At 46.3% G+C, this 17,288-nt stretch overlaps 1 protein-coding gene across 1 annotated transcript in view; it reads left to right on the top strand.

Annotated features, from left to right (window-relative positions):
- Nucleotides 1–17,230, top strand: part of PYGB (glycogen phosphorylase B) — a 61,051-nt gene extending 43,821 nt beyond the window's left edge. The window contains exons 13-20 of the mRNA XM_061625620.1: nucleotides 825–926; nucleotides 1,056–1,203; nucleotides 3,342–3,400; nucleotides 6,215–6,356; nucleotides 10,071–10,278; nucleotides 11,564–11,698; nucleotides 13,525–13,591; nucleotides 16,212–17,230. Coding sequence (XP_061481604.1) covers nucleotides 825–926; nucleotides 1,056–1,203; nucleotides 3,342–3,400; nucleotides 6,215–6,356; nucleotides 10,071–10,278; nucleotides 11,564–11,698; nucleotides 13,525–13,591; nucleotides 16,212–16,364 — 1,014 coding nt within the window. The 3' untranslated portion in view covers nucleotides 16,365–17,230. The remainder of the gene's footprint in view (nucleotides 1–824; nucleotides 927–1,055; nucleotides 1,204–3,341; nucleotides 3,401–6,214; nucleotides 6,357–10,070; nucleotides 10,279–11,563; nucleotides 11,699–13,524; nucleotides 13,592–16,211) is intronic.
- Nucleotides 17,231–17,288: the final 58 nt, after the last annotated feature.

Raw genomic sequence — 17,288 nt, 5'->3', positions numbered from 1 at the left:
GTTAGCGTAGGGTTTCCTATGAAGCGCAATGCCTTTGATGTATCCATTACTCTAATAAAACGAGATTTACTTGCACACACACTCCAGCCTCATTCTTTCGGCTCTGGACGGGACAGGCCCCTGGAAGGTTGCCCAGAAGGGACTGTGGCCCTCGGGCTGAAAAACTTTCCTTACCCCTGGCTTAAATGAAACCACAGTCTGGCTACAACTGTATAATTTTGCAATTGCATTAATGCTGCCTAAATTCAGTGATTAGTCCTGGATTAGCCTAGTTGCTGACCAGTGTTGTACTTCAGCCTCCTTTATGGAGCAATTTTCTCTCGGTGCCACTGCTCTGTCACTGTGTTCCTTAATTTCATGGTCTTTTGCCCCTGGTAGTCCCTCCTTAATACTGCAGGGTTGAGAGCCACAGTCATGGAACATAAAAGCAAACGAAATGTCAGATACAGGAATACCCCACTATACTGACCTTCACTTTACAGACACTCATGAGTACGAACATATTTACAGTAGCACCATCCCCCTGTTTACGTTGCTCACTTCGCAAGAACGGACACTTAATGGCATGATGCCACCACCCGATCAGTTTCCAACTACAAACTTGCATACAGTATGTACTGTTTTTGCTGCCGTCCTTTACATCAGTTATGCCCGTATATGATGATTACAGTGCAGTACGTGCATCTATAAGTGAAAAATGGTAGTGCTTCACTTTTAGTACATTTTCGGTTCACGTACTTGCTCTGGACCCATTGCGTACGTTAATGCGGGGTATTCCTGTAAACGGGTCTATCAGTTGGGTGATTTCCTTTCTGTTACTACAGAGAATTGGGGAAGATTTTCTAACGGATCTAAGCAAGCTAAAGAAACTGCTGGACTTCATCAACGATGAGGCCTTCATCCGGGATGTAGCCAAAGTTAAACAGGTAATCATGGCCGCATGTGAACGAGAAACAGCTTGGTATAAAATCCCATCTTAGACCAAATTCTGCAGCTAGAGTTCTGCTTAAATGTCCCAGCCCACAACATCAGCCCCAAAATTCCTTTCGCCACAGGAGAACAAGCTGAAGTTCTCAGCCCACTTGGAAGAACAGTACAAGGTGAAAATCAACCCTTCCTCTATGTTTGATGTGCATGTCAAAAGAATTCATGAATACAAGAGGCAGCTCCTCAATTGCCTGCATGTCATCACTCTCTACAACCGTGAGTAGTGTAACCAGCGAAGCAGTCACTTCAGGTCTACTGAGTGCTTTGGGGCAATCACAGCACTAGATCTGAACAGGGTGGTTTATAACTGATGCTGTTGGAGGTGGCTGACTCATAGGGTCGCCATAAGTCGTAATTGACTCTGTCTCTTCTCTCTGATGAGAGACGAAGTTTTATGTGCAAGGATGCTTTGGGGAGCATTCAGAAATGCAGCTCCCACCTGTACCTGCAGAGTGAAGAGATACAATCCTTAAGACTCTTAGTACCTAGACGAGTAAAGTGGGGACGTGATAGAGGTGTATCAAATTCAGTTGTCCCAGAGTGCAGGACACAGAATAATGGGCTCAAGTTGCAGGAAGCCAGATTTCGACTGGACATCAGGAAAAACTTCCTAACTGTTAGAGCCATACGACAATGGAACCAATTCCCTAGAGAGGTAGTGGGCTCTCTGACCCTGGAGGCATTCAAGAGGCAGCTGGACAGCCATCTGTTGGGAATGCTTTGATTTGGATTCCTGCATTGAGCAGGGAGTTGGACTTGATGGCCTCGTAGGCCCCTTCCAACTCTACTATTCTATGATTCTATGCTTCTAAATTGCCCATGGTGTGGAGAAAGTGGATAGAGAGAGGGTTTTCTCCCTCTCTCATAACACTAGAACTTGGGGACATCCAGTGAAGCTGAATGTTGGAAGATTCAGGACAGATAAAAGGAAGTACTTCTTCACACAGCGTGTATTTAAAACTGGAATTTGCTTCCACGAGATGTAGCGATGGCTACTAACTTAGATGGCTTTAAAAGATGATTAGAGAAATTCACGGAAGATAATACTCTCTGTGGCTGCTAATCACAACAGCCATGTTCTGCCTCCACTGTCGGGCAGTATATCTCTGAATGCTAGTTGCTGGAAATCTCAAGTAGGGAGAGTGCTGTTGCGCTCAAGTCTTGCTTGCGGGCATCTCAGAGGCATCTGAGTGGTCACTCTGAGAACCAGATGCTGGACTAGATGGGCCTTTGGCTGGGATCTCCTTAATTTTGCTATGTGTGGTGTTCAGCCCTACAAGCAATGCCATTTTACTCTACAAGTACTGTCTGAGTGCCTCTCCTCCAGCAATATTGCAATCCACTCAGCTCAAGATCCCAGGCCAGTGGGCTTTGCCATACTGTGAGGTTTCAGACTTTGGAAACAAACGTTCAGGACCTCGATCAGAAACTCATATAGTTCACAGAAGGGCTGGCAAATTCTGTGCCAAGAACTCAACAGCAGAAACATGTCGTCAGCTGGCAGGCTAGAGGCAGAAGGTGTATATCTTGCAGGAAGTGCCCCGGGTGGTTGCATATCATGTGCTTGAAGATGGCTGGGTGCCAAACCACAGCTAGTGAGAGTGCCACATGTGTTTTGTGATATCCACGTATCATTAACCTACCATTTAAAAACATTTCTTGAGGCAGTTCCCTCAAAAAAAAAAAAAAAAAGCAAAAGTGACTGAGGAATTGTGAGGTCTGGAAAGCACCTGAAACAGAGAGGGTAATGGCAGAGCGCATGGTTTGCATGCAGAAGATCCTAAGTTCAAGCTGCTGTTAGTCAATCTTCTTTGAAAGGTGTCCTTCGCTAGAGTTTTTTTAAGCAGGGGCCGGATAACGACCTATCAGGAATGCTGTAGCAGCAAATTCCCTGCATTGTCAGGGGGTTGAACTAGATGACCATTGGGGTACCTTCCAATTCTGTGATCCTTCTGCCTGCAGTATATATACACAAGTACAGCCCAGGAACAATTTGGCCATCTCATCTGCAGTGTTTGTGTAAAACGATGCCATCACCAGAAGTTGTGTTTTCAGTTAATTGTATGTCCCTATGTTAAACAGCATCCTATTATTCTTGGCCAGTGTGACATAACCTCCTAGATTGCCAGCAATATCATTTTGGCCTGGGGAGGAAAGCACTGATTTCTACTCTATAACTCTCTTACAACCTTCCTTTCTCAGTGATATATTTTGAAATAGGGAGTTATAAATGCAGTGCAAATCAGCTTTATAGAGAGATTGTTTCTCATTGAAGATGTTACTGATCTGTTCTTTAAAAAAAAAGTCTGGGTTCATATTCATCTCCCCTCCTTTTACTATATTGCTCTTTTCAGGCATCAGAAAAGACCCAAAAAAATCCTACGTGCCAAGAACAGTTATGATTGGAGGAAAGGTAAGGGACTTAATGCTGAAGTGAGTTTACAGGCCAGTAGCTAGGACAGTCTTTTCTAAACTTCTGATGAAACCACAATGGCTGTGTTCTGCCTCCATTGTCATTGTATACCCCTTTGTATACTCCATTGTATACCCCTGAATACCAGTTGCTGGGAATCACAAGTGAGGAAAGCTCTGTTGTGCTCAGGTCCTGCTTTTAAGCTTCCCATAGCCAGTGTGAGAACAGTGGACTAGATGGGCTGTTGGCCTGATTGAGCAGACTCCCCTTGTGATCTTATGATAGCACATGTTGACTTCCCCTCCTTATCCCTCCGTGAGTTAATGTTGGATGTACACTTCATCTTGCCTCTGCAAGCTTTACTTTTCAAGAATCTAAACATGAGAATTCCCCATTCTCAAGGAGCCCCCCAGTCCCCATCATTTGTGTCTGCATGAGTCACTGCCTCTTGCTTGGAAGGTTAGGAAGCTCAGGGCAGGGACTCAGGCAGAACCATAATAGGTAGCATCTGCTGGAGAAGGGTCATTGATGCTGTATCAGGAATAATGAATCATCCAGTCACACCTGATGCAGAAAATCAGCACAGGCTGATTGGAAGGGAGTGGGGCAAAAACAGTAAATCATACAGAGATGCAACAGGCAGCCTCATGTATTTATTTATTATTAAATGTATTCGTCATTTTTCTTCATAAAAATGAACCCAAAGCGACATATAATAAAAAGATTAAAACCAAAATAAAACTAACACAACTGAAAAGTTAGAAAACACAATACATGGAGAAGACGGTAGAACAACCCTTCCCCTAAAAGAGGCTACAACATCAAAAGCCCTCCAAATATTAACAGCCAAACGCCTGAGAGAAGAGTAATGTTTTTGCCTGGCATCTGAAGATAGATAATGATGGCACACCAAGTGTGCCTTTCTGGGAAGAGCTTTCCATAAGTGGGGGGCCACCACTGAGAAGGCCTATTCTTGTGTCTCCACCCTCCATACCTCCCTTGGTGGGGGCACACAAAGAAGAGCCTTAGATGCGGATGTTTCACGTGGGGAGAGGCAGTCCTTGAGGCATAGGGGTCCTGAGCCGTATAAGGCTTTATAGGTCAAAACCAGCACTTTGAATTGAACCTGGACACTAACTGGTAGCCAGTGCAGTTGTGCCAAAACTGGTGTTATGTGTTCAAACTGACTTGCCCCAGTGAGCAATCTGGTTGCTGAATTCTGCACCTGCTGCAGCTTCTGAACTGTCTTCAGAAGCAGCCCCATGTGTAACACATTGCAGTAATCTAGCCTAGAGGTTACCAGATCGTAGACAACAGCAGTCAGGCTATCCTTGTCCAGATAGGGTCGTGTCTGGGCCACCAGCCAAAGCTTCTTTTCTTCCTGAGGGTAAATCGTTTCCTTCTTCACATGGGCAGCTACTCAGAGGAGACCCTTCCTGTTTGGAGGATCCCATGATTCTCCTGGCCTGGGAAGTTAGGTGATGCTGAAGGCCCAGCTGACCCAAGACATTTTGCTGCCTAAGATAAAGGACAAGATAGTATCTACACACACACACACACACACACTTCCCCACTTAGTGGTCAGGAGCTTACTGAACTGGCAGATGAATCTGACTTCAAAAGTAGCGATGAGGCAGCTTCCTCTACTGCACCTGAGGGCAGTTATGGGGACTTGGGGGGGGGAACGCAGGGCAGGCCATGTGGCCCACACACCTCAGCACTCATCACTCACCTCTCCGTCTGGCACCTGCTTGCTCAAAGAAATGCTGCAATGCAGCAGCAGTGGCGCCAGTGTGCATTGCAAGAGTGGATGCAAGTATGTGGCCTGGGCTGTCTGTCTTTCTGCCTGCTGGTTTGGACAGGGGCCTTTCATAACGATGCTGCCTGTAACGCATTGGGGGAAGGCAATTAGATTAGCCAGGCACCATCCCAGGTCAGCAACAAGCAAGCATCACCACCACCAGGTCAGTGAATCAGGAGAGTGGGAATGGTTGCAGGGTGGGTGGGGAGCGGGAGAAACAGATTGGAGGAGGACTGCCAGCATCCTCTGCCTGAGATGGCTATTTCATTCTACCTAATGGTAGAGCCAATCCTAACTAGAGGACCATTTGGGTGCTACAGAGGAATATTTAGGTCATATCCACGCCATATATTTAAACCATTATTATACCACTTTGACAGTCGTGGAGAATCCTGGAAATTGTAGTTTGCAAAGGGCGTTCTATGACTGTTAAAGTGGTATAATAGTGCTTTAAATATGTGATGGAGATGTGACTTTAGACCAGCCTTTCCCAACCAGTGTGCCTCCAGATGTTGCTGGACCACAACTCCCATCAGCCTCAGCCAGCATTGCCAATGGCTGAGGCTGATGGGAGTTGTGGTCCAACAACATCTGGAGGGAGGCACAATGGTTGGGAAAGGCTGCTTTAGACTCACACCTCAGCCTGTTCTCCAGATTTAATTATTTATTTGATGCAGAACAGTGTCCTAGTACAGCCTTTCCCAACCTTTGGGTCCCCAGATGTTGCTGGACTACAATTCCCATCATTCCTGACCATTGGCCGTGCTGGCTGGGGCTGGTGGGAGTTGTAGCCCAACATCTGGGGACCTAAAGATTAAGCTGTCCTAGCACACACTTTGGGAATTAGTAAACTGAGATGACAAGCCTAATATGATCGCTTCCTTTCTTCTGGACAGCGGCTCTGTCATCAATGAATCTGGACGGCACCCTTTGTGAAGTTGTTTGCCTGATTATGAAACACGAGTCTTTCCCACCAGTTGGTCTCAACAGGTATCTTCCCTGTCTGTCTCCAGGCTGCCCCCGGCTACCACATGGCAAAAATGATCATCAAACTGATCACGTCCATCGGAGATATCATCAACAATGACCCTTACATAGGAGACAGGCTGAAAGTCATCTTCTTGGAGAACTACAGAGTGTCCCTTGCTGAGAAAGGTAAGATAACTCTGGCACAGGGGGGTTCTTATGTGTTGGCCTGGGGGCCTTAGGACTTTTGTACTTGGCCCCTGGATCTCCTGTCCCTTCTCCACCTTTAAGTTATTTTTCCTTCCAAGGTTGCTGAGGGTGCTGCAAAGCACCATCGGTGAGACCCCAGTCACTCTTAATGTGCCACGGGCTTGTGTCGCCTGACTTTCAAGTGCCTATCAATGCCCCTGCTTGGGACAAAGATGGTTGGCCTGATCTCACGGGGCTCCCATGCAAGAAAAAATGGACCCTACTGATGCAAACATACACGTTCAGCACTGCAAGTTACAACATTGCACAGGAGTGCTGGGTCCCTTCATGAAAGTCATAGCCAGGCCCCTTTTAAGATAAGACAATCTTCTAAGATTATAGAATCTGTCCAGGCTTGAATATCACTTTCTGCTTCTCTCTCCCTGTCACCATTTGACTCTCCTTTCTCACTGTCAGAGATATTGCTTGAATTACTGAATACACGATTGTCTTCCGCTGCTACCAAACTACTTGATGACGTAGATGGGGTGCTATCATCAAGATTCACTCTCTCTTCTTCGGCAGTTACAGAATTCTCATTCTCCATAACTCGTCTTGGCTTTTTGAAGTAGGAATCACATAATGGCTTGTTTGCAATTGATGCTCATTGGGCCTCTTCAGTGGCTATCATACTCTCCTTTCATACTGATTTTCTCATAGGATGCTGGAAATGTAGGGACCCTGCGGGACCTGGCTCCAAAACAAGGAAGGGGTCTAAGACCTGCCAGGAGCCCAGACAACTACACCCCTGCTAGGAGGGCAAAACACACAGGATGCTGGCATTGCCACATTGCTGAGCCAGGTTCAAAGCTCTTGTGTTGTACAAAGCCCTGAGCGACTTGGGCCCAGGATGCCTCAGACCCAAGCTCTCTGAGCTCTTATATCCCAGCTTGATCCCTGATACCACCTGGAGGAGCACTGCTAATTGTCCCCCGTATTTCAGAGGCCTGACTGGCCTCAGCTAGAAGTCAGGCATTTAGTGTTGCCAGTCCATGCTGTGGAACACTCCTCTAGCCAAGAGTTGACAGTCCCATTGCTTTTGACTTCCAGGCATCCCTTGAAGACTTTTTTATGCCAACAAGCCTATACAGTTGTTTAAAATGTTGTTGAGTAGCCAAACATTTTAATGCTTGCGTTGTTTTGCTTTTAATTTTTTTCCCCCATTTTCATTTACTTATTTATTATTACATTTATATTCCACCTCTCGTCCAAGGACCTCAAGGTGGTGTACGTGATTCTTTCTCCTCTCCATTTCATCCTCACAACAACCCTGTGAGGTAGGTTAGGGCGGGAGACAGTGACTAGCCCAAGATCACCCACTGAGCTTCATGGCCGAGTAGGGATTTGAACCCTGGTCTCCCAGGTCCCAGTCTGACACTCTAGCCATTACACCACACTGGCTCTTTATATTGCTGTACATCAACCTAATATTTTATGAGAGGGGGATATATAAATACTTTTATTAATAGAGGGTTTCAGGCAGTGGACATTCGCAGCCATATCTGAAGAAGCTGGGGATTGAACCTGGACCCTCCTGCATGAAAGGCAGGCTGTACCCCTGAGCAATGGTCCATACAAAGGACAAGTTTAATAAAACTAGTTATAGCAGTAGATCCTAGTGAGATGTCCGGAGCACAGTCTTGTCCTGTTTTGTTGGATGAGCTTCAGTTGGTTCAACTCGAGGACGTGGACAAGGTGCTTGGACAGGTACGTGCAACCACTTCGGTACTGGATCCTTGCCCCTCCTGGCTGATAAAAACTAGTAGGAATGGAACAGGTAGCTGGGCCAAGGAAGTGATAAATGCCTCTTTACGAGAGGGAGTGGTCCCGGGCTGTCTGAAAGAGGCAGTGGTGAGACCACTCCTGAAAAAGCCTTCCTTGGACCCAGACAATTTTAACAGCTACAGGCCAGTGGCGAATGTTCCATTCCTGGGCAAGGTCTTGGAACGGGTGGTTGCTGGCCAGCTCCAGGCGCTATTGGATGAAACTGATTATCTAGATCCATTTCAATCGGGTTTTAGGCCCGGTTTTGGCACTGAGACAGCCTTGGTCGCCCTGTACGATGACCTATGTTGGGAAAGAGACAGAGGGAGTGTAACTCTGTTGATTCTCCTTGATCTCTCAGCGGCTTTTGATACCATCGACCATGGTATCCTTCTGGAGAGGCTCGCGGAGTTGGGAGTTGGAGGTACTGCTTGACAGTGGTTCCGCTCCTACTTGGCGGGTCGTCTCCAGAAGGTAGTGCTTGGGGAACATTGCTCGACACCGCGGGCTCTCCAATATGGGGTCCCGCAGGGGTCAGTTTTGTCCCCCCTGCTTTTTAATATCTACATGAAGCCGTTGGGAGAGGTCATCAGGAGTTTTGGAGTGCGTTGTCATCAGTATGCTGATGACACGCAGCTCTACTTCTCCTTTTCATCTTCTTCAGGTGAGGCTGTCGATTTGCTGAACCGTTGCCTGGCCTCGACAATGGACTGGATGAGAGTTAACAAACTGAAGCTCAATCCAGACAAGACTGAGATGCTGTTGGTGGACGGGTTCTCTGATCGGATGGTGGATATATACCCTGTCCTGGACAGGGTTACACTCCCCCTAAAGGACCGGGTTCGTAGTCTGGGAGTCTTTTTAGACTCTTCCCTCTCACTTGAGGCTCAAGTAGCCTCGGTGGTTAGGAATGCGTTTTACCAACTTCGGTTGGTAGCCCAGCTACATCCCTATTTGAGTAAAGAGGACCTTACATCAGTGGTACATGCTCTGGTAACCTCACGTTTGGATTACTGTAATGCGCTTTACGTAGGGCTACCTTTGAAGACAGTTCGGAAGCTACAACTAGTGCAAAATGCGGCGGCCAGATTGCTGACAAGGACCAAGCAGTCCGAGCATATAACACCTGTTCTGGCCAGCTTGCACTGGTTGCCAATATGTTTCCGGGCTAGATTCAAAGTGTTGGTATTAACCTATAAAGCCTTATACGGTGCGGGACCACGATACCTTGCGGAACGCCTCTTCCGATATGAACCGGCCCGTGCACTACGTTCTGCTACGAAGGCCCTCCTCCGGGCTCCAACTCACAGGGAGGCCCGGAGGGTGATGACAAGATCTAGGGCCTTCTCAGTGGTGGCCCCCGAACTATGGAACAGTCTCCCTGAGGAAGTACGCCTGGCGCCGACTCTGCTCTCCTTTCGGCGCCAGGTCAAAACCTTCCTATTCTCTGAAGCATTTTAAGTTACACTGATTTACTTTTAAAAATGTTTATTGTGTTGGATTGTTGCTTGTATTTTAGTATTGTTTTGTTATTTATTGTATTTTTATGCTGTTTTATGTTCACCGCCCAGAGAGCTATTGCTAGTCGGGCGGTATATAAATTTAATAAATAAATAATAAAATAAATAAATAAAAAAGGAAAAAAGAATTTCTCACTTGACCCAGATGAGTTTAGCTCCCTCTAGTGTTCAAAGGCAGGAATGTAGTTACTATTTTCCATCTTTGTTCCCTGAAGTGACCCCAGTTGCATCCCTGCCTTTCGCTCGAGGATGCAGGATTAGAAATTCACTGAGTTGCAGTTCATACAAATGGTGCTTTTAAAAAGGGAGGGAGGAAACATGTTTTCACGAGATTGACCAGATTATTTCCCCCCCCCCACTCTTATATCAGTGGTCCCTGCTGCAGATCTGTCTCAGCAGATCTCCACAGCTGGTACTGAGGCCTCAGGGACAGGAAACATGAAGTTCATGCTGAATGGAGCCCTCACCATTGGGACCATGGACGGCGCCAACGTGGAGATGGCTGAGGAGGCGGGAGAGAAGAATCTGTTCATTTTTGGCATGCAGGTGGAGGACGTGGAGGCGATAGATAAGAAAGGGTTTGTATGAGCAGCCACGCTGGGCTCACTTCATAGGCACAGATGATTACTTCCGCAGAGCAACAAGAATATCTTCCCCGTTACAGCTGCAACGTTCCTAGGTCTTGCCCTGCATCAGTTACTTGAAAATGTCACAAATGAAAATTATTATTATAATAATAATTTATATAATAATAATAAATTAAATTTATATACCGTCCTTGCTCCCAGTAGGAGCCCAGGGTGGCAAACAAAAACACTAAAACATCATAAAATCAGAGTTTTAAATATAGTAAAACAAAGCATCTTTAAAAACATCTTGAAAAGTCATTCCAACACAAGGAAGGAAGACGGTGAGCCTTGTTGAGGTGTGAGGAGCCTCAGGCCCAGGGACTGAATGTGGCCCTCCAGACCTCTCTATCTGGCCCTCTGGACTCTCTCTGCCCCCTCTGTAGCTGTCCCCCCCTCTCCAAGCCACACCCTTTCACTAACCTTGCTTTTTATTGCACAAAGATAACATTTACATTTGCCTCTCACCCTGCCCACTGTTGGCATGTGGCCCCTGGCAGGTTGCTCAGAAGATAATGTGGCCCCTGGGCTGCAAAAGTTCCCCAACCTTGTGGGGGGACAGGATCCTGGCTATCCCTTTTTCTAAAAATTTACCAGGAGAGGTTTGATCTGGCAGTAGACAGCAAAACTCACACACTCTCTAAATAAAATGGGGGAAAACATTCTTAATACAGTCATTTAGAGAAACACCTAAAGTATATTAGGCATGGTACATAAATGCACAAGGAACTTGTGGGTTCCTTTCCACTAATTAACTTTTTATAAATTCTGCTAGATCCAATATTGATCAATCCCTTACTAAGAATAAGTCTGACCCTTTTTCGTGTCATCTTTGATGCTCCCCTCGGAATCGTATCCAATTCGTGAATCATTTGGGCTCAGGGCCAGCCCTGTCCTTAGACAGGGTGAGGCAGCCACCTTAGGGGGCAGATGCTAAGTGATGGCAAGATGCTGGAGGACAACTGTGTGCGTCATGTGGCCTGTGCTGTGCCCCCTAAGCTAGCCTTCTGCCCTCAGGTGTGAGGTGTTGTCCCATCAACAGTGTTGAAGTAAGATTCATTTGTCAGTCTGGTCAGCTTCCTTACCATCTTGTCCTTTGCCTCCGGTGGCAAAATGACTTGAGCCAGCCCTGTTTAGGCTACTTTGGTATCTAACTAGTTTGAGCAGAAGGTGTAAAGGAAAGTGTTCTTACAGGAGATGGAGAGGAGGCTGAAGATGTCATTGTTTTCTCATTTAGGTACAGTGCGAAGGAATACTATGACAGGATTCCAGCGCTCAAGCAAGCTGTTGATCAAATTGGTAGTGGCTTCTTCTCACCAAATGATCCAGGATGCTTCCGAGATGTCGTCAACATGTTGATGTATCATGACAGGTGAGAAGCAGCAATCAAGGACCTTCGCTAAACCAGGGTGGGCTCACGGCATACTTTTCATGGCTGGCATGTTGTCCCTGGCTTAACTTTTATATAGCCCATGGTGTGGCTTTGGGTATCCCTTGGCAGCCACCCAGCCAGGCTTGTATCTCCATATTATGTTACCATCATAGAGGGGGAAATGGGCATTGGTTTTTAATGACTGACATCCACTTTATGCCAGAGGCCAATCTGTTGCATATACACTGGCCTCTGCAGTGGTGAATATTAGGAAACTGAAAAGGAGATGGTCTTCTGCAGGCACTCAGAAACCCACGTGGGATGTGAGAACAGGGGAGTTTGCAATTATGGTGAGGGACCATATCTCAGTGGCATGGAGCACATGCTTTACAGGCAGAAGGTCCCAGGTTCAGTTGCTGGCATCTCCAGTTAAAAAATGATCAGGGCGCAGGTAAAAGGAAAGCTGCTCTCTGTCTTCCCAGAAGTCTTAAGCTGGATATCCTACAATAATTTAATCCTGTTCCTCTTGGTGGCAATGGCCAGTAGCTCAGCACTGGAATCATAGCACTCTTTTTACTTTTGATGGCTGGGGGAGTGAAGCACTGTTTTCAACCTTGAGTCCTCAGATGTTGTTGGACTACAACTCCCATCAACCCCAGCCAGCTTAGCAAATGGCCAAGCATGATGGGAGTTGCAGTCCAACAAGATATGGGACCCAAAGTTGAAGAACAGTGTAGTAGAGGCTTAATCAGGTCTGATTCATTTGAAGTCACTTAGTGTCCCTGCTTGAATTACCTCACTTGTCTTGGTTGTACTAATAGATCTCCAAGTACTCACCTGCCTTTTGGTCTGCTCATCTTCCAAAATAATTTGAAAATGTAGTCTTATATTTCTATTCTTTCTTGCTGTTATGTACAATTTTTGACTAGCCCTCTTTTATGATCCTTGTATGATTTTTGAAACTGGTTCTTGAAACTCAGATTGTATGCGAAGCACAGTATGTGTGTGTGTTTTTTTTAAATAAAAATTGAACTTTTTTTTTAAAGAAAGTGCTCTCTCATGCTCTCTCCCTCTCCCCCCCCCGCTGCACTCTCTGCTTGAGACCCTGAAGAGTTAGAGACCACCCTGGATCAGTAAATAGTCTGTACCTGGTCTAAGCCAGAATGTGGAACTACATTGTCCATGGCCATTGGCCTTAGTGGCTGGGCCAATGGAACTTGGAATTCAAGGACATCTGGAGGGTCAGCAGCTCCCCAACTGCTTTAGATTCACCCAAAAAGACTCTCAAGACAGCTAACAGCTAAATGTATAAAGTTCATATTAAAAACAACAACTTTAAGATCAGACAACCACCTTGGTTTTTTATTTTTTAAAGGGGAGATAAAAAAGTCTAAAAGAAAATCTCAAAATACAGTTAAAAATGAACTGCAGCAGTGTCAGTCAGCTAGCCAAATGCTCTCCAAAATAGGAACGAGGTTTTTACCAGCATCCTAAGTGAGCACAGGGAGCTGTCTATACAACCCCCTCTGGGCAGACACTTCCACAAGGAGGGCACCTCAACAAGAAGACCCTCTTCTTTCACCAGTCGTAAGGAAGAGATATCCAGAATAGTGCCTCACTCTAAAGACAACCAAGTTAGGGAGAGGTGAGGAACACACAGGAGTCTTTGAGGGCTGCATCAGTTATTTGAAGCCCACCCCCAGCATGCTACTGACCAGTGCATCTTCATGCTTCTGGGTTTGCAAAGGCCGGCTCTGTGCTTCCAACTCGGAAAAGAAACACACACCTTGAGATCACAGTTATTCTCATGCTGTCCTTTGTTCCAGGTTTAAGGTGTTTGCTGATTATGAAGCCTACATCAAGTGTCAAGGGCAAGTGGACCAGCTGTACATGGTAAGGCTGACCTTCATCTAGCAGATATGAAAACGGGCTTGTTTGTGAAACAGATGGGAGACGCAGCTATGGCTCTGGTATCTTAGGGTGAGCCAAGTGCTGGGAAGGGCCGTAGCTCAGTGGGAGAGCATCTGCTTCACATGCAGGAAGGTCCCAGGTTCAATCCCTTGTGTCTCCAAGTAGGGCCGGGAGAGACTCCTGCCTGAAACGTTGGAGAGCTGCTGCCAGTTAGTGTAGGCAATACTGAGCTAGATGAACTAATAGTTGGACTTGGTATGAGGCAGTTCTTACGTTCCTGTAAAAAGGTCCGCATTTTCACATTGAGTTAAACTACACGTGCTTGATTCTCTCCTAATGAAACCAATGGAATTCCACAACCTGGGTGCTGCCACCAAGAATGCCCTGATCAATTTAAAGCAAGGTAACTTCCTATGTCCCTGTGAGGGGAGATGATCATATGATTGAATACAAAAGCTTTTTTTTAAAAAAACCCAATGGATCAGTAGTCCAACTTAGTTTATGGGAACTTCCTACATTCCTCTGCTGGACACCCTCCATGCTTTAATTGGCAAGGGCACCCTGAGAAGGGCCTCCAAAGAGCATTACAGGGTCCGGGTAAGTATCCTGGCCCCAATCTGTTCTTTCATATGATCCTAAGAGTCAGTGTTTGTGTATTTAAAACCAGAATGGTTGTTAAGGTGACTGCTATGTCTCCCTTGGGACTGCTATGCTTCTGAGGGAGCCAATGGATTTCCTGTAGGATGGCCAATGTCATAACCAGAGGCAAATCCATCATTTCCCCCTCCTCAGGCTCTGGAGAGGGGAGCAAAGCTTATCAAGGGTATCCACAAAACATTTATTTTATTATTTTATTTATTGCATTCATATACCGCCCTATAGCCGAAGCTTTCTGGGTGGTTTACAACAATTAAGAACATTAAAAACAAGTATACAAATTTAAACCATTAAAAGCCATAAAAACTGATGAGCAAGTTAAAAACACGCGTTATTCAAATGCTGTAAAAAGGCCTGGGAGAAGGGGAAAGTCTTGATAACAGGGTTGGCGCCGGGCACACCTCATCAATAAGATCATTCCATAATTTGGGGGCCACCACTGAGAAGGCCCTCTCCGTTGTTGCCAGACTCCCAGCTTCCCTCCGAGTAGGCACCTGGAGGAGGGCCTTTCAGGCTGAGTGTAGTGTACGGGTGGGTTCGTATCGGAAGAGGCGTTCCATCAGGTATTGTGGTACCAAGCCATGTAAGGCTTTATAGGTTAAAACCAGCACCTTGAATCAGGCTCAGAAACATATAGGCAGCCAATGCAAGCGGGCCAGAATCGGTTTTATATGTTTGAACTGTCTGGTCCATGTTACCAATCTGGCTGCTGCGTTTTGCACAAGCTGCCGTTTCCAAACCATCTTCAAACGCAGCCCCATGTACAGCGCATTGCAGTAATCTAGCTTGGAGGTTACCAGAGTGTGGACAACTGAAGCCAGGTTATCCCTGTCCAGATAGGGACGTAGTTGGGCCACCAACCAAAGTTGGTAGAAGGCACTCCGTGCCACCAAGGCTACCTGAGCCTCAAGAGACAGAGATGGCTCTAGGAGAACCCCCAAGCTACGAACCTGCTCCTTCAGGGGGAGTGCAACCCCATCCAGGACAGGTTGGACATCCACCATCCAGTCAGAAGAACCACCCACTAACAGCATCTCAGTCTTGTCTAGATTGAGCCTCAGTTTATTAGCCCTCATCCAGTCCATTGTCGCAGCCAGGCACCGGTTCAGCACATTGACAGCCTCACCTGAAGAGGATGAGGAGAAATAGAGCTGTGTGTCATCAGCATACTGATGGCAACGCACTCCAACACTCCGGCTGACCGCATGTAACGGTTTCATGTAGCTGTTGAACAGCATGGGGGACAGAACTGACCCCTGCGGAACCCCATACTGGAGAATCCACGGGGCTGAGCAGTGTTCCCCAAGCACCACCTTCTGGAGCTGAGCCGCCAAGTAGGAGCAGAACCACTGCACATACAACTCTATGGAGAAAAAACACCAGCAAACCAACTTTCAAAACCATGAAGCCAAATTATCTGGATGCCAGCCAAGGGGGCCCCACCCGGCCCTGGATCTGAAAAGTGCATTTCAACAGCTAGGAATTTGGGGTAGTCAAACCGTGAACACTAGCTTCATATATATAACCTCTCTGGTATATATATAGATAAAGCATCTAAGTGCAGACAGAATAGCAGAGGAAATACAGGTCAACTAACCAAGTAGGTTAGACATCTGCTGGAACAGATGCCTTCAAAAGGTGTTGAAACACCCAGTATGAAAGATGCTGGATGGAGGGCAGAGAATTCCACAACTTGGGTGCTGCCACCGAGAAAGCCCTGATCAATTTAAAGCAAAGTAGCAAGACAGCAGACAACAGGGCTGGGAAGGGAACAGACAGAAGCCACAGCTGCCATATTTTCTGCTGCTTCGAGAGAGTTACAGGCGTATGACGGTTCTCCAGCTTTGTAGATTGGATAATACATATAAATAATTACAACCTACATTGCGTCAGGTGGAGTTCTACTGCTACCATACTTTCCAACATCTTCCCATTTTCTTTCTAGAATCCCAGAGAGTGGACTAAAAAGGTAATCAGGAACATTGCATGCTCTGGCAAGTTTTCCAGCGACAGGACAATTACCGAGTATGCCAGAGAAATCTGGGGAGTGGAGCCTTCTGCCGTGAAGATTCCTCCACCCAACATACCCAGGGAGTAAATCCACCACACAAGGTGCATGTAAAAGCCCCGGTTGGCTTGCCGCTCCGGCACTCCTGCTTCCTAATGAATTTTCCACAGATGAATTCAAAATGTGCATTTTACCACCCGCTGGTCGTCTCGTATTTATGAAGACATGGTGGTTACTTGAAACGGAGGCAACTGGTGCTCTGGAGGATTACGGTCATTAAGGAAGAGTTGACCAAATCCTTGTTGGCAATGATAAGATTCATTATCTAAAGCAGGGAGCTTGAGCAAGGAAATCAAGATAAGGCCATTCTCTCTTTTAAAACTCCTATTTAACCAATGCAATTTATGTGCATGCTCTGTATTGTTGAGAAAGTACCTGAGTTTTTGCACCCTTTTGTTCCTATGCCAGCCCCACTGCCTAGTCAGTTAGGAGATGCTTATGTCTGTTTGAAAAACTTGCAAAGCTGAGAACTAGATGTGGTGGTAATGTCCAATGATTTATGTTGAATAAACATGCCCTGCCGGCTGGAGGGAGGCAGACCCAAAACCCTTCTACAACCCAAAAAGGTGCAGTTTCCAAATAGCTTGTTCTAAAGATGGTTCCGCCCTTCCTGTTGTTAGACCCCAAAGCTTGTCAGTAACCTGTTCCTGTTTTAAACTATTCATTTGTATGTGCTGAAATCATTGTATTTTATTTATCAGGAACATTAAAGGATATGAAAATATATAGATACATAAAAATGTAAATCCTGAATCCATCACACTGCAGTTCACAGCCCAGCAGACAGGTGGCACTGCAAACTATACTGCAGCAGTGGAGGAGGCAAGAGGCAGCTGGGAGCAGCTCAGGAAAGCTATGAGGGAGCATTCCTGACAGGCTGGTCTAAAAGGGGGGGGGCTTAGCCAACTCTAAAGGGCAAGGGGGGAAAGCAGGGGGGGGGGCTTAGTTAGGTGT

The sequence above is a fragment of the Rhineura floridana genome, chromosome 4 (genome assembly GCF_030035675.1).
Source record: "Rhineura floridana isolate rRhiFlo1 chromosome 4, rRhiFlo1.hap2, whole genome shotgun sequence".
NCBI classification, from domain to species: Eukaryota; Metazoa; Chordata; class Lepidosauria; order Squamata; family Rhineuridae; genus Rhineura; species Rhineura floridana.
The sequence above is the reverse complement of the archived record's forward strand: the minus strand, read 5'-3'. Positions and strand labels throughout refer to the sequence as shown.